The 26,935-nt window shown below is 41.7% G+C and overlaps 1 protein-coding gene across 1 annotated transcript in view; it reads right to left on the bottom strand.

Annotated features, from left to right (window-relative positions):
* Window positions 1–26,935, bottom strand: part of arid3c (AT rich interactive domain 3C (BRIGHT-like)) — a 382,233-nt gene that overhangs the window by 94,511 nt on the left and 260,787 nt on the right. Inside the window, exon 3 of the mRNA XM_039758330.1 lies at window positions 6,300–6,372. Within this exon, the coding sequence (XP_039614264.1) occupies window positions 6,300–6,372 (73 nt within the window). The remainder of the gene's footprint in view (window positions 1–6,299; window positions 6,373–26,935) is intronic.

Raw genomic sequence — 26,935 nt, 5'->3', positions numbered from 1 at the left:
TCAGTGGTGTTTGGTTTTTATATATATAAATGACTAGCCATCCCGGGTGGCTTCGCCCGCGTATTAGTGAAACAGGACAGTGAGAAGGCCCCGCCCAGCTCTCTACTCCTGACGTCACTCTCCCCCCTCCCCTCGGCCCACAGCCTCTGTCTCAGATTAGCGTGAATATATCACTCCTGCAAGAAAACTATGATTCTTAGTGCAATGAGAGAAGTTGCAAAATCAAGCAGAGTGTTGAAGCAAATGATAGAAAAAAAAAGATCTAAATCCATGAAGTCGTTCTCACGTTCGCTAACTAAGTGGAGTTAAGGTTACGCTCTGAGGCAGACATGTGAGTGACGAGGGCACCGCCCCCTAAACGCAGCCCGATGAGTCTCTCTCAGATTTGCGGTAATAAATCAGTCACACAAGCAAACTATGATACTTAGCGCGATGAGAGAAGTCACAAAATCAACTGAATGTTCACGCAAATTATAGAAAAAAACCCGATCTAACTTCGATAAGTAGTTCTCTTGTGAAAAAGCGGACAGACATACAAACAGAACGTACGTGGACCACGAAATTTTTAAAACCATTTCTTAGTGAGCACCTATGGGCCAAGGGTAACCTAGATTCCAAATTTCAAGTCCCAAGTCCTCATGGTTCGGGAGATTTCGTGATGAGTGAGTCAGCGGAATTTTGCTTTTATATATATAGATTGTGACCTTTAGGGGACATTGCAGCTGCCCAAACCACAAACACAACCTCACCAACATCTAGATTATATTATTCATAAATACCTCTCACAGGCTTCTCCAAAGGTTATCCCTCACTCCCTCATTCTCTTTCCATATATCTAAATATATTTATATACAGTGATCCCTCGCTATATTGCGCTTCGACTTTCGCGGCTTCACTCTATCGCGGATTTTAAATGTAAGCATATCTAAATATATATCACGGATTTTTCGCTGGTTCGCGGATTTCTGCGGACAATGGGTCTTTTAATTTATGGTACTTGCTTCCTAAGTTTGTTTGCCCAGTTGATTTCATACAAGGGACGCTATTGGCGGATGGCTTAGAAGCTACCCAATCAGAGCATGTATTACATATTAACTAAAACTCCTCAATGATATACGATGTGCTTCCAGCGGTGCTTGATTGTTTGCTTTTCTCTGTCTCTCTCACTCTCTCTGCCTGACGGAGGGGGTGTGAGCAGAGGGGCTGTTTGCACAGAGGATACAGACGCTCCTCTACAAAATGGTGCTTTATCGCGTGCTTCGGCATACTTAAAAACACGTATTGATTTTTTGATTGTTTGCTTTTCTCTCGCTCTCTCTCTCTGATATTCTCTGCCCCTAACGTTTACTCCTTTGAAGAGAAGATATGTTTGCATTCTTTTAATTGTGAGAAACAACTGTCATCTCTGTCTTGTCATGGAGCACAGTTTAAACTTTTGACTAAAGGGTGTTATTTCATGTCTAGGGGGCTCTAATAATGTTAACAGTGTGGGAGAGTTTATAAGGGCTTAAAATATATAAAAATAACCATACAAACATATGGTTTCTACTTCGCGGATTTTCACCTATTGTGGGGGGTTCTGGAACGCAACCCCCTGCGATCGAGGAGGGATTACTGTATACTGTATACATATATATGTGTAATATATAATATATGTAATATATAAATTATATATTTATTTACTGTAGTAGATATGTGATGCATGCATATCTGTGAATGATCCTCAGGGCTCCTCTAAGGTATGTTGTACCACCCCAGGACAAGACAGGACACTGGCACTAACCATTCTTCCACAGCACCAAGGAGATGCCCAGTGAGGGCACCTGACTCCACCCTCTCTGGTCTCTCAGCCATAAGTCGCAGGGTCAATAGAAGGAGGCACCACTCTGTGAGCAGAGCACAGGACTAGATGGCGCTCCTAAGCAGCTCACCGAACCAGAAAGACAGTGAGGGTACAGAAACCCACTGTGGCGATTATTATTTATGTTTCTCTCACTGCCTCCACATCACTGAGTGCTTATACTTTTCATTTTTTGTGTTTGCAGTAAACAGGGATGACTGGGTTGGACCACCGACATTAACCGATTGGGGCCTGTGATTTCTCGATCGACCATTATATATTGTGGGAAGCAGCCCAGACACAGACAGACGGACATAGTTTCAAGTCCAACACACGTTTATTTACACAATAAGTAGTGCACAAACCCAGTGCCGCAGCACCAATCACCCCAACAGTCCAGGCCTCTGTCCGCAATGCCTTTCCTTCAGACCGCCTCCTTCTCTCTCTATCCAGACCTCGTCCTCTTCCACCCAACTCCAGCCCTGAATGAAGGGAGGCGGCCCCTTTTATGTCCCCCCGGATGTGCTCCAGCAATCCTTCACCGACACGCCCCAGTGTGGTGTAAGTGCCGGCTGTATCCCCAGAAGCTCTCCGGGTGTCCCTGCTGCTCTTCCCCCCAGCACTTCCTGGTGTGGCGGAAGTGCTGAGGTCCAGGGCTCTCCAGGCATTGGGGCGCCCCCTGGCGGTGACCACGGGCCCCTACAGGGTTGAGCCCCCAAAGCAACCAGGGCGGTCGCCCCGTCAGGGTCTGGAGAAGGCGCAAGCCCTCCTCCGGTCCTCCTGGGCGTCTATATATATATTGTGAAGTATAGCGGCCCGGACACACACAGGCTGACACCGTTTTATCCATCACACCACGTTTATTTACACAAAGAATATAAAATCCAAGTGCACCGCCACCAAACCCTGCCAAAGTCTAGGCTCTCAACAGCCACTGTCTTCCCAAGTCCAGGCTCTCACTAGCCACTTACTTGTCCCACAACACACTCGGGCCTCTCCTCGCCTCCTCTGCCACAACCTCGTCCTCCTCCTCACCCGACTCAAGCCTTGATTGCAGGGCGGCGGCTCCTTAAGTAAGTGGCTGATTGGTGACCACACCCAGCCACCTGCCACAATATATATATATATATATATATATATATATATATATATATATATATATATATATATATATATATATATATATATATATATGAGGGATATCCAGAAAAAACGGTTACAACAGCTGTTAAAAATCGAAAAATTAATATATTTCAACCAAATTTACAGGGTATGTTCCAAAATATGTGTTTATTTCTCAACATAATCGGTGTCAACTTCGATGCACTTCTTCAGCCTGGGCACCAGCTTTTTTATACCCTTGTCGAATACGCTCCGCTCCACCTCCGAAAGCCACTTCTCCACTTTCTCCTTCACCTCCTCATCATTGGAAAAACGCTTCCCACCCAAGAATTCTTTCCATAAGTTTCCACAGGCTGACGATGGATCTTGGCCGCGGATTCGCAACGCAAAGTGAGGAACTTGATGACCGAACGAATCTCACATCGGCGGTATGTGGAGCAAACGACCTCAGCAGAGGTTGACGAACTCGCTTGCTGTGATGACGTTTCACAACTGACTGACACGGTCCCGGGCTTATTTTGACTGTTAGGACCTCCCTACACGCAGGTATGCCAACCTTCGAAAAAAAAAAATTCCCTGCACCCTCCAGGGCACTTGTAACCTTTTTTTCTGGATATCCCTCGTATATAGGGGGGAACCAAAAATTCCCAGGTGCCAGGCAATAGCACGGGAGTACACTGAAGCACCAAAGCCCTCTACTGAGCAGACTCACAAACGTATACGTAGAAACGAATGCGCTGTGCCAATACTGGAGGCGGCCTGTACATGTGCACAAGTATACCATCAATAAATCTACACACCCTGTGCACAAACACACTCGTATATACAGTATATCTAGCTAGACACTTGCCATTACATCCAATATCGATAATTGAAATAAACGGGGAGCGAAATTGAAACTGGGTCCATAACAGCGGCAGGGCATTTATTTCGTCAGATGATGTTAAATTAAACAAAACAAATGAAAGGGCATCTGACACACAAGGTTCAGCTCTCTGAAAATAGCTCTACCTCATTGTGTCCCGAGCTTTAATGGCATGCAACACATTTCCTGATATTATGCAAGGCCCCCAGTCTGCTCCATTTCCCCAATAAAGCCACCCTCGGTTGACACAAAGGACACCTTTCTGTGGGAAATGTATAGATTATCCTGTTCAATGCTCAATAAAGCTGAAAATTGATTACATTTTGCCAAGCAAACATAATTCCAGGATGTTGCTTTCCTCTCTAATGCGAGGCCTGCCCTGCCAAGCTGTTTTCACAGAGCCATTGAGCAATTATAAAACAAACAGCAGATCCATGTTAAGAAAGCATCTGGAGGAGCTCTGCTCCGGTGGTATCGAAATCTCGCTCATTAAATAACAAGGAAAAGCTTTCTGGAGGAAATGGATGTACTGATACCACACAAGTCATCCAGGGGTTTTAACCTTTAAAAAACATGGAAAACCTAAAGTAGCAACATTGTTCAATTTACTGCATCTCAGAAAGAGGCTGGTGCTACTGTACATTAAATGGCACACGTTACCCACGTGAAGCCCTGGCAGGTATAAAAAAAAGCACAATCAGTGCCAGCAACATACAAGTCGCACTTTGTGAACAGAGGAATGCAATCATGGCCTGGAAACGGATTAAAAAATATGTGAAGTACTGGAAGGTTTTACGAATATTTGTCACTCTGTAGGGCAGGAAGCGACACTTTCAGACACATTGGTAATTGTTATCCACTGGTTTTCCTCCAAGCTGAGGTAGAAGTTTGGTATTCACCCTCCTGTCTAAATGTAGTTTATCATTTAAACTTATAAAGTATACAATTCAAGTCATACGGGACCTCTGGTGGCACACAGGAAGCCATTTGTTGTCTTACCTCTTTTTATATAAATATAAAGTGGATTCAGAAAGTATGCCGACCCCTTCACTTTTACACATTGTGTTATGTTGAAGCCTTGTGCTAAAATCATTTAAACTCATTTCCCCCCCACATCAAACAACACTCAATACCCCAGAGTGACACGGCAAAACCAGGATTTTATTAATTTCTGTACAAATTTATTAAAATTAATAAAAAAAAAATCGGGTGTAGTCTCCCCTATACTTGCTCGTATACTCAGATATGGGGATGGATATACTGTACATCCATCAATCCATTATCCAACTCGCTATATCCTAACTACAGGGTCACAGGGGTCCACTGGAGCCAACCCCAGAAAACACAGGGCGCAAGGCAGGAAACAAACCCCGGGCAGGGTGCCAGCCCACCGCAGGGCGATGGATATTTGAAGAGTAAACCACAAGACAATCATTACATTTTTATATTATGTACATTAAAGAACTGTCAACAACAAATCAAATCAAATGAATAAAATATCGAACAATTATTATAAAAGTAAAGTTGAATAAATCTGCATGAATAAAAGGTAAAGTACCACCTCCGGGTAAAGGAAAAAGCCCAAAAGTCGACACAAATCTGCGTTTTGTGTCTAATACTTGTGTAAAAATTTGGTTGACCAAAGTGAAAGCGTACTCAAGTTCTAGCGTGTGCAAACACACACACAGACAGGCAGATGTAATTCCAAAAATGGGAGGTCTAAAATGTTGGGATTCATCAAAATCTCGAAATGGAATTTCTGGGCGATTACAATACTTTCCCTATACGTTGCATATGAGAAAGTAAAAAATAAATAAGTGAAACAGATACCAATAAATTAGACAAAAATAAATAAAATAATAATAAAAATAATAAAAAGACAGGTGTGGGCCTCACCTAATCAGGTCCAAGGAACTGAATTCACCACAGGTGGACACCAAACAAGGTGTAGAAACATCTCAATGGTGATCAGCAGAATGGGATACACCTGAGCCACACTTCAAGTGTGAATACTTGTGTCAGTGGCGTATTGTAAGTGTTAGGTATATTCAGATATGTCAGTACTTCTATGAATGGGAGATTTCAGTTGAGTGTCTGGTTAGCACTGGGGACTGATCTACACACCATGAGAAAAGGTTCACTTATGTACAAAAAACATTGCCTGTTTCACTCCAATGTATTGAATAAAGCTTATAAGCAACTGAGAAGTGATTACGTCTCAATGTCGTCACAAATTGGCGGTAAAGCAAACTAAATTCAATCAACATTAATCACGATCAGCATATGACTTCCACACTTAGTCGCTTAAAAGGAGAACAATTAAAGTAAAGAACCACACGATGATCACCTCAGGCACACACCGTTACTGAAGCAGCTTGTTTAGTGGAGGCTTCTGTCTTCAGCCACCTGATCCCTGCAGATAATCCCAAGCACAGATGTCCTACTATTAAAAAAATGTGAAAAAGCACTCACCTCGTTTCTGCATAAAACTGAAAAGATCATCCAGAAATTCTTTCCTCTTCGGATCATCATCTAATTCATATAGCTGCAATAAATAAAACAAAAAGACAGAGAAAAATTATTAGCCACAGAAGATGAGCTTTGCTTATTGATAGGTGTTTCCAGGCTACTTTCCAAATACAGTAAATGTGAAATATATACAGAATAAAAAATGAGTACAGAAAATCCAACTATATACGGTCGTTTCACTTCACTATCTATCTATCTATCTATCTATCTATCTATCTATCTATCTATCTATCTATCTATCTATCTATCTATCTAGTAGCTGTGCCACCCATCTAAGACAGGTTGAAATCTAAATAACCAATGTACACCTCAGCTTTAATATTTTCAGTACACCATCTATTAGAAGGTATTTTGTAATGCGTGTAGTAATAAAATGCACTGCATTTGTCATTCCAACAGATGGTGCATGACAGTTATAGTAATAAAATGCATTATGACAAATGTGGGTGGTGCGTCATCTATCTATCTATCTATCTATCTATCTATCTATCTATCTATCTATCTATATGTATATTATATAGTGCCTTTAATATCTATCTATCTATTATATAGTGCCTTTCATATCTATCTGTAATTATATAGTGCCTTTCATAGCTATCTATCTTCTATATAGTGCCTTTCATATCTATCTTATCAATATTATATAGTGCCTTACATATCTATCTATCTATCTATCTATCTATCTATCTATCTATCTATCTATCTATCTAGTAGCTGTGCCACCCATCTAAGACAGGCTGAAATCTAAATAACCAACATACACCTCACCTTTAATATTTTCAGTACACCATCTATTATCTATCTGTAATTATATAGTGCCTTTCATATCTATCTTATCATTATTATATAGTGCCTTTCATATCTATCTATCTATCTATCTATCTATCTATCTATCTATCTATCTATCTATCTATCTATCTAGTAGCTGTGCCACCCATCTAAGACAGGCTGAAATCTAAATAACCAACGTACACCTCAGCATTAATATTATGCATAATAGTACACCCTCTATTAAAATGTATTTTGTAATGCATTTAGTAATAAAATTAACTGCACTGCATGTGTCATTCCAACAGATGGTGCATGACAGTTATAGTAATAAAATGCATTATGGCAAATGTGGGTGGAGTGTCATATATCTATCTATCTATCTATCTATCTATCTATCTATCTATCTATCTATCTATCTATCTATCTATCTATCTATCTATCTATCTATCTATCTATCTATCTATCTATCTATCATCTGCATTTTGGGTTAAAATGATCCCAATATCCACTTAACTCCATATCGCTCAGCCCTAGAGTGAGCCTGTGGCATTACTTCATGCTGGACAAGAAAGCGTCACTTTGTGCTGAGCGGGCCACACTAATTCTATTTAATGAGAAGGCATGTTTACTGTCACTTGTGCCATTTCAGAAATGGGAATAAATAATTAAGTAGTCAACTCCGGCAGATTCAATTAGGTTTCAAGGGCAAAGTGGAGTCATTTCCGACATTTCACCTACTGTATGTATAATAAATATGTAATGGCAGAATGGGCAGGGCACGTACCATTTCCACATCAACATTTACTTCTTAATTTACACAAAGAACTTTCTCCCAGAATTTAGGGCCTTGTTTGTCTGTGCTCCTTTGAATGTCCTCCAACAGTCTCAAATGACAGAGTGGTCAAGTTTGAAAATTATGAATCTCCAATATTGTTGACCGCACATTTTTATCTTTACCATAAAAACAAACAGCTCTCTCCCTGCCACAGCTGCCCGGCCTTTGACGGGTCATCATTAATCTTTTTGCTCCAGACAATATGAAATGCCAATCCTTGATTTAAGTCATTATGTGAAATAAACTTAAGGGTCTGGGACGGTGATGTAGTACAGAAGCACTAAAAGATCCAAAGAGTTCCTTCTTTCCAAACATGAGGCATCCGAAACAATAAATTGCTTTTCAAACACTTGTCTTGGAGTTGCTTGCAGTTGTTGGTCTTATGTTAAAATCGGTGGGCTTACTTCCTATTACAGACTCTCGTTGAGACCCGAAGTGTGTTACTTGACCTGCCAGCAGTCAGATTATCGATCAGTTTTTCTTGACCTTTTTGGTCCCGTGACCCACTTAAGGGCCCAATGGAGTGGGATTACTTTCTAAGAACTTATGAGATTCAAACCGGCAACCTTTTGATTGCCACTGCAGATCCTGAGCCTCACAGCCACCACTCCACCCAATAATAAGGCACTTTATAAAATATTCAGTAGATGGTGTGTTTGTATGGAGAGCTGCCACATAAACAAAAGAGCGACATTAAAAAAATAAAGAGTAGCCATACAGTATGGCCCCTTGTATTAGACTGAAAGCTACAAAGCTGCTGGTTCGGCCTTTTCGAGTGACGCTCCGAGTAAGTAAATTCACTTATAAAACTAGAAGCTTTGTCATAAACATTGGCCATCGAAGTCTTAATTTTGGAGTGGCACTCATATACAAACTACAGTGGCCATTACTGCACCATGGATGTCAACCCATCTGGTGGGATTCTTAAATATGAGCATTTAATCCGTCAACCCGACTGCCATCACCAAAGTGACCCAGTGGGTCTCTAGCCTTATTTTGGGATGGCCATCTCATCCCATCCAGTTTCCAGCTTTAAATCCTGTCCCTGCTGAAAGAGGCTGTGGTTCCTAGTGACCCTGACCAGAAAAGAACAAACATTAAAGTGGATAAGCATGCCATCCTATCAGGCTGACCAGAAGCCATGGCTAACCCCTGGTGACAGCCTGAGGAATCTGAGAGCACAGCAATGCATGTACTGAAGTGTAGAAGGTACAAACGTCAGGTAATCTGCTAACACTTTAGATTTAAAGTACTGTAAAAATGCATCTATTACTCAGATACTGCTACGTAACAAGACCTTAAGAAAGGCTTCGTCTGATCTTACTAACATTTATGAAGCGTCAGTAAAGTGGCCATTCACCTTTGTACAGTGCGGCCTATTGACATGCTGGAGAAATGAATTGTGAATATGAACGAGCCACACGTCTTATACTCAAATGTGCAAAATCAAGAGGAACGTGTCTCGATTAAGCCACCTGAGACCACCCCAAAGTTTAGTAGGGGGCATTGCAGAGATGAATAAACACTTAACTGATGTTTTGTCAGTGTTATTAAGCTCAAAACAAGCGTTTGTTACTGTCTTGTTACACAATAGTAAATGAGTAATAGCTGCATTTATAGTACCTAAATTAAAGTGTTACTGTTAATTCTCTTGACTGTGAAAAACCATTTCGTTCATCCATCCATCCATCCATTTTCTAACCCGCTGAATCCGAATACAGGGTCACGGGGGTCTGCTGGAGCCAATCCCAGCCAACACAGGGCACAAGGCAGGAACCAATCCTGGGCAGGGTGCCAACCCACTGCAGGACACACACAAACACACCCACACACCAAGCACACACTAGGGCCAATTTAGAATCGCCAATCCACCTAACCTGCATGTCTTTGGATTGTGGGAGGAAACTGGAGTGCCGGGAGGAAACCCATTTCGTTCATTTAACTCGTTATTTCATTTCAGCTGAAAACAAAGCCACAGAATAATTTCATAATTATACAGGGTGGCGCAGGGAAACGAGAGATTTTCAATTGACGTTCAATGAAAGAATAAATACGTTGCAAAATACATTTAATGATGAAATGTATAGTATTGCACAGGATATGCAATTAATGATGGTAATCAATATTCATTTTATGTCTTGAAGATAACATCATGAAGGTGTTGCCCATTTCTCCGTACACATTCTGACTGCCTGTCGTGGAAGTTCTGCGTTGCTCGACATAACATGTCAAGAGGAACGCCAGCAGTTTCCTCTTCAATCCTCCTTTTAAGTTCAGCAAGGGTTGGCTTTTAAGATGTCCCCACAGGAAAAAAAAAATCATAAACAGTGAGATCTGGGGATCTCGGAGGCCATGGAAAGTCACTGTTGTGTGAAATGACGCACCTTCCAAACAATTGTCGAATAGCTGCCATCGATCGTCGGGCAGTAGGCGAAGTAACTTTTTTAAGGCTGAACCCGTCTCTTCGAAATTACGCACCCATGTTGTAATCGTATCAGCTGACGGGACACGATCGTGATGTCCTGACTGGTAATGACACCGAAATTCCCTTTGTGTTGCAGTCACGCGATCACCAATCTTATAAAAGGCTTTCACAGCGAATGCTCATGGCGCACCACTCCACTGCTCCATTATAACTAATGGCAAGGGGTTCGAAGCGAGGTTGCATTGGTCACCAAACAACTGCTGACGCCCCAGGGTCTCCAACACCTAGTTCCAAAATTTCCCGTTTCCCTGCGCCACCCTCTAGATAATTGTAATTAATTGGCAGTGTTAATTTGGTGGTGATACCTAAAGGATGGGCAGGCGGTGCTTTTATAGACTGAGCTGCTCCGACAGTGGAATGATGGATGGGCCCTGCAAGCCTGTCTCTCAGCTCACTCACTCCTACTAAGGTTCACACTTTGCAGCACCTGTTCCACGCACCGTAGACTCATCAAAGCAATGGACCCTCGGTGCTTTCATTTGTAGCAGCAGGGAAAAAAAGTGGTCGTAATACACTGAAGCTGATCTAAGCAATCGATTAATAATAGTGACAGTTCACAGCTGATACCCAGTGCCGCTGACATGCGGCATATTGCAGTTATATTTCTGGTAGACTTCATAAATCACTAGTTTCATGAGGGCAAAATAAATAAAGCCAACTGTCGAGTCAGTGAGGCGCACCAAACCTGATGAATGTGTGTGTGGAGTCAGCCTGATTTTCTCAATTAACACCTGAGCACTGGTCTTAATGAAGATCGAGAAATCTCTCTGGTCATTTATTCCAGCTTTGCTCAGTATGGCACAAATTGCATCCTACTCTGGTGGCATCACCCATAAGCCAAGAAGTGGCCATGGGACTATATGAGTAGATACCCTATGTAGATAGTTACATTTATATAGCGCTTTTCAAGACACACAAAGTGCTTTAGGTAGACAGCGGGGAACCAATCCAACCACCACCATCCACTTGGATGATGTGACAGCAACCATTCTTGTGCCAGTGCCCTCACCACACATTTGCTATTAGCTTGTGAAGGGGTGAGTGAGTGATAGTTAGCCAGTTAGAGCCTGGGGATGATTAGGGGGCCAGAAAGGACAAGACTGTCGAAGCCAATTTAGCCAGGACATTGGGGTACCCCCTACTGTTTCTGAAGGGTGCCCACAGATCGTCAATGACCACAGAGAGTCAGGACCTTATCTGAAGGACTGCACCATTTGTTTATCCCACTGCACTGGGGCATTAGGATCTACTCACAGACCACAAGGTAAGTGCCAACCTGATGGCCTCATCTACACCTCTTCCGGCAGCAACCCAAGCTTTTCCTAGATGGATTTTCATCCAAGTAGTGGCAGGGCACAGACAGGCTTAGCTTTAGATGGATTACCTGTACCGAAGTGTAGGTGGTATGGCTGCTGGTGTGGGAGGAGTGCTGTGAGATGCCCAGGTATTTTTGCTCTCTGCCCAGTGCTGCCACAGCACCAAGGGCTCATATGTTGGAATAGATGGGTATAAAAATGAAAAGGTAGATAGGAAGATAGAGATCTTTTGTCAATATGTCTGATGCATCTACCATGCTTCTCTCCATCACTTAAAAATGAACAGAATGCCTGGTCATAGTCTGTATTCTGTTGGGGTTGTTTACAAGACCTTCAACTTGCTGGAGACTCCACAAGGGAACTGGATATGCTGGAAAATTCAAAAGAGAATTCTTGGAGTGCGGCAAAGCAGGGAGACGAACGAATTTGAGGGACACAGAATGAATAAATTGTGCTTACTCACGGAAATGTACGTAAACCATTTCTTACGTTTAGTGACTCCAGGCGGTAGGTCAGTGGAGTGTACAGAAAATCGCATTTCATCGCACATTGCAGTGATGCATCAGACACATTCCAATGTTCTTGAACTAATTATATCTCAGGTAACTAACATGATGTCTCAATTCAGCAGTCTTCAGTGTAGGTAATAACAGCCAATGCATTCACTTAATGTTATTTGCCTTAGTACGTAGCCCGTCCAGTCTAGGGAGGTCTAAAACGTCAAGATTCATCAAAATCTCGAAATCGAATTTTTGGACGATTCCAATACTTTAACTACGAGAAAGTAAATCGAACTCAGTGAGGTCTAAAACATCGAGATTCATCAAAATCTCGAGGTCGAATTTTTGGACGATTCCAAAACATTCGCTAAACGAGAAAGTAAAAAGGGTATGCTGTGTGTTGTATGACAGAACTGCCAATTTCGGTGTTAGCTCTTTTGGAGGATATCACCCATGGCCAGGTAAAAGGATTTTTTGGCACATGATAAAGACCGACTAGTAAACAGATTTAGAGTGTGTGCTGAATCGAAGTCTCCATTACAAGACCATCATACAGAAATCATGCAATCCGTGTTCTGCTAGAGGTTTTAACTATTGTAGAATATTTGAAAATGGATGTGAATCTCGCATTCACCTCAATCCATGTCATGCCAGCTCCATGGGATGGTATAAATAAGATGCTACTCAGATACACTAAATTTCATCATGGTCAGGATGAGCAAACTGAGACCAAAAGACAATTAGCAGTGTCTGCTGATTTGTCCAAATATAATCAGCACAATTGACTGCACACGTTTCATAGTTTTTTGTAAACTGAACGAACGTTCATTCACTTAATATACAACTAATATGTGATGCTCACAAGAGGTTGAGGATGGATATCAGGGGCAGAGGGTGAAAGAAAACTGTAAATGTTGATAAAACTCACCGGTACGCGATTTGTTAAACCCTCTTTGCTCGGAGGACCATTAGGACTAACATTATTTGAATGTTTTTGTAGTTCTCTGCTTCAGTCGGTAGTATTTCAAGTTACGTTTTCTACGTTGTTCCAAAGTTTGTAGTAAAGACGTCACTCAGGATCATAGTAAAATTTATACGGTAATTAGATCATGAGTATTCAGAAATGTATGGTTACTAAAGAAGGTGACGAGGAGCAGCTAAAAGCTTGTGAATGAGCACATAGCTTTCATTTGATCTGATTTATAATGTAACTTGACAGAGATGGGTTCAGCCGCAGGCCTCCGCAGCTCCACGGTTCAATAGCTTGACTGGACGGCCAATCGCATTACAGGTTTTTCTCACCTGGTTTACTTAACTTGACTCAGATCATTAACCCTAGTGTAACCAGGGTGTAATATAAAGCGATAACTTCCTTAACTCTTTTAGGGTGGATGTCGACTTTTGTCGAAACAAGGGGTTAAGGATGAATATCGGGGGCAGAAAATTGTAAATGTTGATAAAACTCACCGTTACGTGATAGGTAAACCCTTTTTCTGAGGACTGTTAGACCCATTGACTTGATGATGAAACCCTGCGTGAGTAGCGTAGAGTAAGCAACGTCTAGAATGGCGAGAGAGCGAAGCAAATTTTGTGTATTATTGCTGAATTGGACTCTGACTTATCGAACTATCGATTTTGATACAAGTGATCTGGAGATTGAAAATGGAAGTCAGGTACCTGCGTCAGCTGATCGTAGTGCTAGATACGATCATGCAGTTGACACGCCAACGAAAACGTTCACCCTTGAAGGACTACGCAGACATCGATCTGCAGGAGACAAGCTAGCAACTGGACTTCACCAAACGACGTGGCCTGCTGGTGGACACTACGGATTAGCAGCCACTCGACTACTTCACGCTGTTGTTTTACCGGAAAGAGCCTTTCAGCTTATGAGTGATGTGACAAACACGTATGTAATAAGTATGTGAATATGCTTACCATATGGAACGTATTGTCATAAATACGTATTTTATGTTGATTTATGTGTGAAACCATTGCTTTGTGCGCTTTTTAGAAAAGAGCAGGCTTGGCAGAGCCTCACCAGAGAAGTACCCCTCAGCACCTGCGAATGTCGATGACAATCATTTTGGAAAAATGTTCCACCCTGGGACAAAACGAAGAAAAAATTATTAGCCCTAAAAGAGTTAATGATGCGGAGCTCTGGAGTCTATTGACTCGGCAAAGCATGTGGGGTACATACACTTTTTTTACATGCGATTTTACTTTCTTTTTTGGTGTACACCATTTTTGCCTTTCAAGCATACATTATGTAAAATTTTATTTTGGATTCAAAGCCAGGTTTTATTATACACGAGCCCCCTGGATGGTCAATTGTATCCTTTATACGTGAGTGAATGTGTGAGAGCAACCTGCAATGCACTGACATCTGATGGCACTGCGATAAGCTGCGGCTTCCCGTTACACAGGGTGCATGAAGTGGCTTCAGGAGTTGGGGGGGAGATTTAAAAACTTTATTTCCATAATAACTACTCAAGTTTGTTAAAGTGAGGCTTATTGTCTGAGCAGGATGCTATTTTACTCAAGGCAATGCTGAGTACCTTTGTTAGTTATTAATAAAACCAGCTATCCTCTGTTAGCAGGCCATTTGCATTTTTATTGAATCAATAAAATCCATTTCCAGTGATTCTATCCTTGAGCTTAAAATGAAGAAAAACAAGCTGCAGCAGTGGTGGAATTCAGTAGCAGTAACTGATTAGCTTAACATCCATATGCGATTCCCTGCCATGAGAACGCAGGCTGCAGCATCTGTTTTCTCGATGACACAACCCAATTCTCATTTACAGCGCCAATGCCGACAACCAGCATTAATATAAAGTACATGGCAAACGCTTACCTTCCTGAGATCTAAGGAAAAGGTCTGCAAAATGAATTGGGATCATCCTGAGTTTCATTCATTCTTTACAAACTGAAACGTCGGGTGCTGACATGACCTGGCAGCCGGCCATACGTGTTGTGCGGCGCAACGCAGGGGGAGAAAAACACTCAAGAAGAAGACCTACAGAGCAACCCCGAGACCGAGGATCCCAGTGGAAAACATTTCTTTCAAACGTATTCATTCCAGCATTCTGCTAGCGACTGTTGCAAGTGAGTGGAGACGTACACGCTGGAATCAAACAATGCAGAGAAAATAACAAGACAGGAATCTGTTACAACCCGAAATCAACCCTCACTGTAACAGGAGGAACGGAAACAGAAGGAACTGAGCAGATCACACAAATGGCCACCGTGGACCACCCTCAAAAAACGGAAATGTCAAAAGTTTACTTTCTCAGTGTAAAACAAGTTGAACGTGGTTGCCTCTCCATTCGTCCAGATTTTTACCAACCCTTTAGGTCTTGATTTGTGAAAATAATGCAAGAAAAAGTGTGTGGCAGCTCTTCAGAAACGTCCAAGTCTGAAGAGACAACAAGAAGTCCAAAAGCACGTTGGTGTAACTGCAATGAGGATACAAATTGAATCATAGTCGACTATTCTATCCATTCATCAACTCATTCATTTTAATATTCAGTTTTTAAAAGCACTTAATTCAATACAGGGGGCAATACCCCTTCAACAGCGTTCACAGATATCACTGCAGGTCTTGGCATTATTACAGTTGGTAGTATTCCATAATGTTATAAAGAGGATTTAACGTTTCGATATTGACTTAAAATTGCTACAAATCGTGACGGGGTATTGGCGTCAAAGCCTCAATTTACAAGTGCCACATCATAAAACAGACTTGAATAAATGTCAAACATCAAAAAACAGTAAAAGTTACTAATGCCATCCTCAGTTCTCTTCGTATTATATTCTGAACAGCGTGCGCCAGAACAATCACATTTCATTCTGTTTCATTTGGCTTATCGCTTACTGCATTTTGTAATGATATGCAGGTTTACAGTAGCATTGGCCTTCGCGAAACTGTAATAGTCTGCCGTGCCATCCGCTCACTTCATAGTTATTGTCACATGGACACACCTTTGATTAACACGGAGCAGGCTGCCATTCCCCTGAAACTCACTCCGTTTGTTATGAATAAAATGTAAAATTATCAGTGGGATAAGTGGTGGCAAGATGAGCAGCGGTCCATCTGTTTCGATCCCGTCGTGCATTTATGAATCTCTGTTCACTGGACATGCCAGCCCTTACATCCCTTGTCCTTCTTGTTGACTTTGTTCAACCGACATTCCAACTCATCTTTCTTTTTTGTCATTCTGCCTTTCGTTTTTAACGGCTTTCTCGTGTGCTAATCACTCCTCACATGAAGAATTCATTTTTGGTTTAATTAGTTCTTGAGGGGATAATTCCTAAGTATCTACTTACATTAGTGAGGCTGGCACATGAAAACACTGCTATGTTACGCCTGGCCAAATGTTTTGCTATGTTATTCCTGACCATAAAGGAAGAGATCACAAACTTTACTTGTGTGGTGTGTGTGTGTGTATGTGTATATATATATATATATATATATATCGAGATATGTGGTAACCTGTGACCCGACATTTGCACGATAGACAACGCGGCGTCAAAATCGTGCTGACAAAATCGCGAAAGTTTCATTAAATATGAATTACTAGTTTAAAGCATATATAATAATGTTTATTTTAGAAGTCAATATTATGAGACGCAGCACACAGATAGTCCTTAAGATCTCGCCCTGCATATGTAGGAAGAATTGCAGCAAGACGTCTTGATAGTTGAGCGTATTTAGACTTGCTGGCTGCCTGACTGCTGGTAATTCTGCTTTGTATACGACACGTTATGCCAACCCTCGACTGAGTTATTTGTTCACGGCATGCCTTCAGCAATTATAACAGTTATAACCTAGGACATAATGTGTACATAATGCACACGTACGCGTCCCACTCTTTTGGCCTCTCTCGCGATTTTGTCGGCGAGCATTTGTCGGAAACCAGTTAGCGGGTTTGTCGGCGCTCATTTGTCCGTCGCGGTTTTGTCAGGGCGCATATGTCTATCGCGCTTTTGTCGGTGATCCGCGGTAACCGGCTGGGGTTGAGACAGGGCACTGTTGCTAACATTCTCTTCTTCTGCTTTTCACGCACCATTGAGAAATCACTGTACTTAGCTCCGCTAAACTGAGAGTAAGATGCAGAGTCAGGGGTTGGTCAACGGTACTAATGCCTTTTCTCCCTCTTCCACAGAACACCAGAAGAAAAACTTACCTAAGACTCCGCCTACTTCCATTGCTACAACACGGCATCCTGCAGACCTCACTTCCACCTTAGATCCCACCCCTTCCTGTCCTTAACCTAGAAAATCCAAGTCCTTCCTCTCTTAGTCAGTCCTATCGTGACTCAGTCGTTTATGGCTACTCTGCAGATTGTTGGTGGCGCTTATAATATATGGGGTGGACTCCCCAATTCTTCATAATTGTTTTCTTCTCTCATTTTATATATATATATATATATATATATATATATATATTTATATATAATGGTTGATGCTGAGTTTTAATGCCTTCTCTCTTCATCCCTTTGCAGAACAGAAGACCTCTGATGTCACTTCCATTGCCCAGCCTCCTGGACCCGCCCCTTCCTGCCTGGAACCCATATGACCAACAGTTCAGCCATCTTTGAGTCAATTCACTATCGAACTCCAGTCTCAAAAGAAAACAACTTTATCTTTATAAAAAGACCATTGCCTTTTTAAATGTATTTTCTTTATACAGGATCACGGACGTGCCCCATACCTTTACTGTGTCTTGTTTTATTATATATATTTATAGGCATCCCTGATGAAGGCTATACAGCTGAAACATTGTGTTTTAATCTCTTCAGAGTGGAAATGACCTTTAATCCTTTTTCTGTCTTTGCAAGTGCACACGGACTCAGCTCTATACACATACATACTTAATTATAGACAAACGCACATATATACGTGCTCAAACTTTCTATCTACACCTTCAATCGCCTTTCTGTTTGGTGTAACTGGACACAGGTGATGCACACACAAACAGCACGTAATATTGAAACAGCCCGGCTAGAGGACTTGGCTTCATGTCCCTGTGCTCCCTGAGTGGCTTTCCACCCGCAAGTCTAAAGACAGGCATGTTAGGTGAAGTGGCGATGCCATATTGGTGTCTGTGTGTATTCAATGTGTGATGAGCTGGCATCCTGTTCTGGGATCCTTCCTACCTTGTTGCTGACAGTTGTTGAGATGGGCTCCAGCTGCCCTGCGACCCTGCTCTGAATAAACCAGTTACTGGAATGGATGGATGGATTACAGTTTACAAGAGAATAGGGTGGGCCAGCTCTATCCGGTCACCCAGAACTTCAGCCTTATGTACCACTTGTCCTTGTCAAATCAGTGTCACTCGTGCAATATAAAAACCCGACTGCTTCAAAATCATTTTCTGCATTTGATATGAAAATCAGTTCTTTATAATATTTTGCATCATGTCGGATGAGCCCAGACTCCCCACAGGATTCAATGAAATGTGTGAATTTTAAAAATTGCCACAACACATGTATGCAGTATTCAGTACATTCTATTTACTGTGTTAAAAAAATAATAATATTTGCATTTCCAGGCAAAAAATTTTTTTGGAAAAACAGATCAGCCCAGGACAGCTCATGACATTGCGGTGTCACTTTCTGGGACTGCAGCCATATGTTCTGTTTTCACAACGTCCTGCTGCTAAAGTCGAGTGTATAACATGGCAGACAGGCAGGAAGTATTCACGGTCTGGCAGTCGACATAAATCACTGCATGCAAGTGAAGTGCTGCTGCAAATAACAACTGCTCTTTTGCCAACGTGCGAGGTTGTATTTTCATTATCAAACTGATTAAATTGAGACGTTGTACGAGAAGAAAAACAAAACAAAACACCCGAACCACTTTTGAGAGCTGCTCCGCTCACATGTAAAAAGTCCATTTTTATGAGAAAGACAAAACCATCAAAACAAAGAAAATGTTACTTAATGATCAGTGACAATAAGTCGCCAAGCATGTAAACAGACCTTATGATCAATAAAAAGAAAGGAAAAAAAAAAAAAAGAAATGACCTTTGGAAACTGCAGGGCACTAAAAATGAGACCCCAGAGATAATAACTGCGCATTTAAGAGTATATTAGCTGCCATCAATCTTTGGGAACCAAAGCAGTTCAATATCGTACATTACATGGTGGGAAGCCTTGGGATACGCGACTTAATGCAAGCCGGCTGGAGTGTGCATCTGGGCCCCTGGAAGGTGAGGGGATTACGCAAGCCACCATTTATATAGAAAACCAATGGGATCAACCTGAGCAGTTGAAAATAAACTTCAGAAAGCTTTTAGTCCCAATCCTAGGCAGTTCTGTTTTGTGACGCGACATTTGCGCGATAGACATATGAGCCCCGACAAAATAGCGCAGATTAAAATGCGGCGTCAAAATCGTGGCGACAAAATCGCGAAAGTTACATTAAATATGAATTACTAGTTTAAAGCATATATAATAATGTTTATTTTAGAAGTCAATATTATGAGACGCGGCACGCAGATAGTCCTTAAGATCACGCCCTGCATATGTAGGAAGAATTGCAGCAAGACGTCTTGATAGTTGAGCGTATTTAGACTTCTTATTTAGGTAATTCCGCTTTGTATACGACGCGTTATGCCAACCCTCGACTGAGTTATTTGTTATACAGTTATAACCTAGCACATAATGTGTACATAATGCGCACGTATGCGTCCCACTCTCTTGGCCTCTCTCGCGATTTTGTCGGCGCGCATTTGTCGAAAACCAGTTAGCGGGTTTGTCGGCGATCATTTGTCCGTCGCAGTTTTGTCGGGGCGCATATGTCTATCACGCTTTTGTCGGTGAACCGTTCTGTTTGTAAGGTCTATCCATACTGGACTGAAGTGTCCCCTGCCAGCTGCCGAGTCCTGGGTTCAAATAGCAGCCGAGTCATTTTTCTTTGGTCCAGTTCGCTTGACTGGTGCAGGGGGTTTGAATCATTCTAGTTCTTTCCAACTCTGAATTATAATTATAGGATTCATGAAATCTATATATATAAAATTCTTTTCGCGTTTGAAACGGAAATTGTGTATGACCACATGAAACGGAAATTACGTATGACCACAGAACATGTTATAATACAGGAACTGATCACTTCGTTTGTGGATGCTATTTTTATATCGTCTTTACGAATTGTTATTATTTGTGTGAGAGTTATTTTACTGGTATTGAAAAGTAAAGTAAACACAAACACGCCGATCTATCCCATAGAAGTGCACCCCGCGTCGCCCACTCCCAGCCCTCCTCTCTGGACTCCAGCGCTGAGCCGTCCGCTGCCAGACGCGTTCTGACAAAGAAGTTTTATTTATTCGTCCAAGTGACTGTCACGGAAACTGCCACATTATAACTTTTTTTTTAATTGGCAGTACTTGATAGTAGAAGAGATGAAGAAAACAGCTTTACGTCTTTCTAATTTTTAACTGCGCCGAGCTGTAAACAATGTACGGACGACACCGCCTTCAGCGGCATGGGGTCGTGACAACAAAGTGGACACTGGAAGGCGCGGAATGTCGGGCTGCTCTGCCAGGTCGACAGCTCCACAGTTTCGGGCAGCGTCCTCTCTTCTCGCACCGTTTGTAACACTTCGAGCGCCCCGTCGGCTCCTTGGACAGTGGAAATCTTTGCGAATGAGAGTAATCAGCGCCATCGAAGCCTGACTCTCTTGGTAAATTGCGGTGCACGGCTACTTACTGTCCCTTAAGGTGAGTTCGGGTCACTAAAACCCTGTAACATTCAAGGTTGCTTTTGTGATGAATTCTTTTAAGAAGATGGAGGGTTTACATCTAAAGTGCATGTACAGTACATGTAAAGTATTGGACTTGGGAATCGTTTGGACCTTCTGCCCGTTAAGCACGGAAGGGCAGCGTACACATTTCTCAGAATAATTTTTCTCTTAAATCACAGGCACGTAGTGCAAGGATGTCAGGCAGGTAGTTTACCTGAATCCACTGCAGCAGTACTCAATGTATCTTTACTTCTTAAATGTTAATGTTTTACTGTTTAATAATTTATACACTTCTTATATATCGTTCAAATTCTCTTATGGAAATGTTTTACTGTTTAATAATTTATACGCTTCTTATATGTTCCTCAAATTCTTTTGTCAAAATGTTTTACTACTTAATAACTTATTTTATAAATACTACATTTTATTTTTTTCCCTTGCACTCAGTGAGCGAAGCCACTGGGTAATCAGCTAGTTATCTATAATCTTCTATTTCCTCTTCATTTTTTCCCACTCCTATATAGGGTCTCTGCACTTGATCCACCTTCTCCAAACAGCTCAGTCCTGCACCTCCCCTCCAGTCAGACCCTTTTCCTTCAGATCTTCTTTTTCTTTGTCCATCCACCTCTGCTTTTGTCTCCCTCACTTTCGCTTCCCCTGAACTTCCATTCCCATCACTCTTTTGCTCAGATATTCATTGTCTCTTCTGATCACCACCTTCAACCTCCTTTCCAGTACTTTCTTTGATATCTCACCCACTTTTGTTGTACCTCAGCTCTTCTCATTTCTTATTCTGTCCTTTGCTGTAACTCCATGCGTCCGTCTCAACATTCTTATTGCTACCACATCTAACTTCTTCTCCTGTTCTCCTCTTTCTTGCCCTTATCTCAGCTCCATACATCATTGCTGGTCTTACCACTGTCTCATAAACCTTACTGTTAACCCTCACCTTCAGTCACACAATACCTTCTTCCAATTGTTCCAACCACAGTGCACTCTATGGTTGTTCTCTGCCTCTATTGTTCCATCTTGGGCTACCACTGACTCTAGATATTTACATTTCTCCACTCTTTTCAGGGGCTCTCCATGCAGGCTAACTTCTGAATTCTGATCATCACTAAACCTTTATGTTTATCTTCATCCAAAGTCCTCCTCCATTCTTTCAACTTTATATTTTCTGGCGCACAACATCATGAGCACAAAGCCTGCACCGTGGGGATTGGTCATGTAGCCCACAAGTCCACAAATCCATCAGATTAAAGGAGGTACGGACTTCATGAAGATCCCTGGTGTAGACCTACCAGAACTAGGATCTTGTCTGTACTATTCACACTGAAATGATAAATGAAGAATAAATATTTAAGGATGAGTCTTTTTTTTTGGTTACCTTACGATGAGGAAGCTAACTCCACTTTGTACCCCAGAACTTTTTGAACCCCAGACATTTTTGCCTTTACTCAATTACGGGTCAGTAACAATCACAATCTTAAAGTTCCTGTCTTCTACGGCGCGTTCATCTTGACTCCATTTATTACAGCAATGCCCGTGTATGCGTGTTGAAGTTATGCAATACCCAGTTTTAATTTCAAGTCAAGTTGTGTCCTTACAGTTTAGAGTCGTCACTTAATCAAGCTGCCCGAGTCGCCTGACAAATGGTCTTCTGCGGTTTGTCTGAACTGCACAGAGCAGGATTTAATACACCTAAACGACGCCCGCTCTGTCACCTTCATTTCACAAACATTAATAATGTTCGCCATTTCAATAATGACCCTATGCCGCTTTTAGACGATCCTTCCAGGCACTGGTCATATAGCGGTCAGTGGCCCAAGTCGAACAGAAAGCACGGGAAACGATTCATCATATCCAATTCCTCTAATTCATCGAGACATGCCGGGGCCCCATTAGAAGGCCCTCAGGTGGCTGGAAATGCTCAACGAAGGTAATTAGGGGGCTTCCTTTTTTTTTAGGTCTGTTAAGTCCCTCTGACTGCAACCATAATTAAATATTTAACAGCATGGCTCTATTTTGAGAAGCGAAAGAAAGAAAGAAAAAAAAAAAACTCAGTGTGGTCTGTCACCAAATACACAAGCATCTTTACGTTAAAAATGAATAAAACATGAAGCGCTTTATGAGAATTTAATACGGGACGGAGAGCCTTGTTATTGAAATTTGGATCACTCAAACCCCACCTAACTTCCAAGCACATGTATGACATTTACATTTTTGGCCTACACCTTTATCCAACGTGATTTACAACATTTATGACACGTTTGGTTCCATTTCTTTTAATCTTTCCCATTGGAGCACAGGCAGGTCACATGACTTGCTTATGGTCACACAGTGTCGGAAGTTTGAAGTTAGGGTTTGAAGGCCAAAGCCTTAAACACTACACACAACCAATAATATTACATTCCAATAATTCACCCATTGTTATTGGGGGGATTCTGCCAAAATGGTCAGAACCGAAGAGGTTGGTTTCCGACGTAAAAGAAGTCAAAACTCCACAGCAGGGAAAAGGAATCAAGTTTACTTGCGACTGGCCTGAGTAGCACTGGTCGCGCTCTGCCCCTCTGAACCCCTAAATTGGGTAATGGTGGTCTGGGAAGGTTATATTATATTGTGTTTGAATAAGAATATGAAGTTATGGAAAATATGGACGCAGTAGCCACAGTAGAGACTTATGCAAACATCTGGTATTTGCACTATCAGCATAAGAACTTTTTTTTTTTTTTCCATCAGAGACACACTGCCATATCCCCCGGTGACAAGTGAGCCCAACTGGTCCACTCCAAATCACCACCATGAATATGTAGACACATTTCAGGTATCCTTTTACCTTAAAGTGAATGTACAGTAATGTGCATAATAAATTAACTTGTAAGTTACACCGTTCTTCTTGAGACATAAATATCCTTAATAATTTGATAGCGGCAGCTGTTTTCGATGGGATAGCTCTCAACATCTCCATCTGACACTCTCTATTCTAGTGTACGTCAAATAAAGCAGGAGAGTCAAGTCCTACTGGCCCAAGGTAGAAAATGTGTACAGGTTACGGGTACTCCGAATGCAGAAATGCATAGTAATTGTACATGAATTGGGATGGGGTACACTTTATATATAAAAATAATAGGATGCAGAATCAAACTTCTATACTGGAATAAATGAGGAATACTGAGGTAACTCGAGATATAGAAATAAATGTGTAGTCAAATGGACATGTCTTGTAAAGCGCCTTTGGGTGGTATACGTTACAAAAAGGCACTGTGTAAAGTAAATATGATGCTGGGTAAATCCTCTCCACTGGCCCAATGTGGTAGCCCAGATGTAGAGGTGTTCAACCATTTGTAAATAACCTGTAAAGTGCCTTGGGATGAGGAACAACATGACAGGTCTGACATAAAATCAACAGCCTGAAGGTTAAATTCCTCCAGTCACTCAGTGAGGTAGTAAGCAGTTATTATTTAATCTGTAGGTAGGTGGTACGTATCAAAGTAAAATCTCTTCCAAGTGAATCTCCCAGTGTATCCCACCCTTTGTAACGAGATAGTCAAAGTTATTCATATCACCTGTCAGTAGTTTTACTGTTTTGGCTGATCAGTATACAAATACTGGGGTTGGTTCTGATATACACAGTATGTGTGCATATATAGTGAGTGCATCCATTATACTCCATGGTCCTAAATGGTGGGCTTCCTCCATTACAGGGTGGTTGAGCACTACTATTCAAGTCAAGACCCAACTCTGGCAGGGGACATGTGTCTACAGTAGGACCTACCAGGCTATTGAGAGCAGCCAATTAACCAAAAAACGTATCTCTGGACTGTGAAATGAGGAGAGAGGTTAGGAGCAGGCGGTGATACAGAGCATTGTCACCCCCACCACATGACAAACCACCTCAAGATCCCAGATTAGGACCCGAGAGCAGCCAGGCAACAGGTGACACCTCAGCATCACACTAGTTCAGATGGAATGGAACCAGTGTGAGGTTTTTTATGGTGGCTGGACTGCCAGTTCTGCCACCAACCCCCAGGTTTTGCCCTACAGGTTTAAGGGCCTAGACGCAGGGTTGGGTGCAGATTAACGTCATATCCAGGACGGAGCAATTGCAGGTTAAGGGCCTTGCTCAAGGGCCCAATGGAGTAGAGTCACCTTTGGCGTTTACAGGATTTGAACCGGCAACAATTCCGATTACCAGTACAGAATCCCTACCTCAGTCCACCACTCCACCCCACTGTGAAATGAGTGCATACAAAAATCCCTCCTAGAACTCATCTCAACAGTTTAAAGCCTTTTTGCCTATGGTGGCCTGGTCAAATGTGTCACAAATCTGTTACATTGTTTTGGCTGAAAAGGAAATCCTGCTGAATACGCCACATAAGCTTTAGTGCCCGCCGTCTTGAGCAAGCTTTCATTAATGAATTTTAACGAACCCTCTTACAGTATACAGTATATACGGCAAGTCACAATAATTACATACGACGTTTCGAGTTTACGACACTCACTCCCATAAAAACGTAAAAAAAATGAGACGTGAGTGTTTCGGCTTACGCCGTCAGCGTCGTACTTACAGACTACGTGGGTGAACTCGTATGGTTGCGCGTGGAGGAAGTGTTCCGTTTGTGTTGCTTTGTTTGGCGACTTTTTGGCCCTTATCATGGCTCCTAAACGAAATCAGTCTTCAGATGGTTTACTTCGAAGAAGAGGAAAGCCATCACAATGGAAGTGAAATTTATTTTTACACTCATTTTTTTCTGCTAATACAGTACAGTGTACAACACATCAACACATTATATTTATGTCCTTTTCCTTTTTCTGTGGCTTGGTTGTGTTTTTATGGTCTAGATCAGGGGTGCCCAATACGTCGATCGTGATCAACCGGTAGTGCAGGTAGATCGCGTTGCATTAAAAAACATTTTTTTTTTAAACGTTAGTCTATCATGTATCCTCCCTATGGCATTTGCCACTTGATTGACATACACGGCGGCCAGTCTGAGATCTCTTTTCTTCTAAGACACTGGTCATCCCGCACGCACGATCAAACGCACGAGCTACTGCAAAACTCTGGCTGTGATCTAGTTAGCCTTCCAATTTATATCGACTAAAGATGGGATTTAATAAAAAATGTGTTGTGTATGGGCTGGATATGGAATTGGAAGAGGATTTGTTTTCTCACAATGTCACAATCGAAGTGCGTTTGTCTGATCTGTCAGTCTATCATTGCTATTCCAAAGAAGGAAAATGTGGAAAGGCACTTTAGAACTGTTCATAAAAACTACGAAACTGACGTCGTTCCAAAAAGCAATCTGAGAAAGAGAAAAGAGAGGGAACTAAAATCGCAGTTAATCGGACAGCCGTCATTTTTCAAAATTCAAAAGCTCCTTGACTGCATTATTCAGCTCTATTTATTTATGCGTTAGCCTTTTCCCACTTGACGATTATTAAATCCAAATAGAGTAGTGACCATAAATGTATTGAATTGTTATTGTGTTATAAAGGTTATTTAGTTATGTAAGGTACGACAACATACATTTTATGTATAAAGTATACTCAGAATATATATATATATATATATATATATATATATATACTGTATATACATAGTATTTTTAATGTAGGTAGATCATTTTGACCTGGTCATTTTAGAAGTAGCTCGCAAGCCAAAAAAGTGTGAGAACACCGGTCTAGATTATGATTTTGCAAATGTGTTAAGACAGGTAAGTGACTTAGGCTAAGGTGTGTTTCGACTTACACCAAAATTAGGGTTACATCACTGCTGTAGCAACAGAACTGTGTCATAACCCAAGGACCCCCTGTATTAGCTTCAGTCCTCTGACATCGATACAAGTAAACAAGGGGAGAAAAACAAAAAAGCGTAATATTCTGGAGTTCAACAACTAGCCAGAGCTCCATCCCTCCATCCACCCTCT

Source organism: Polypterus senegalus, chromosome 7 (assembly GCF_016835505.1).
Source record: "Polypterus senegalus isolate Bchr_013 chromosome 7, ASM1683550v1, whole genome shotgun sequence".
NCBI classification, from domain to species: domain Eukaryota; kingdom Metazoa; phylum Chordata; class Cladistia; order Polypteriformes; family Polypteridae; genus Polypterus; species Polypterus senegalus.
Note: the sequence above shows the minus strand (reverse complement) of the source record. Positions and strands in the feature narration are given on the sequence as shown.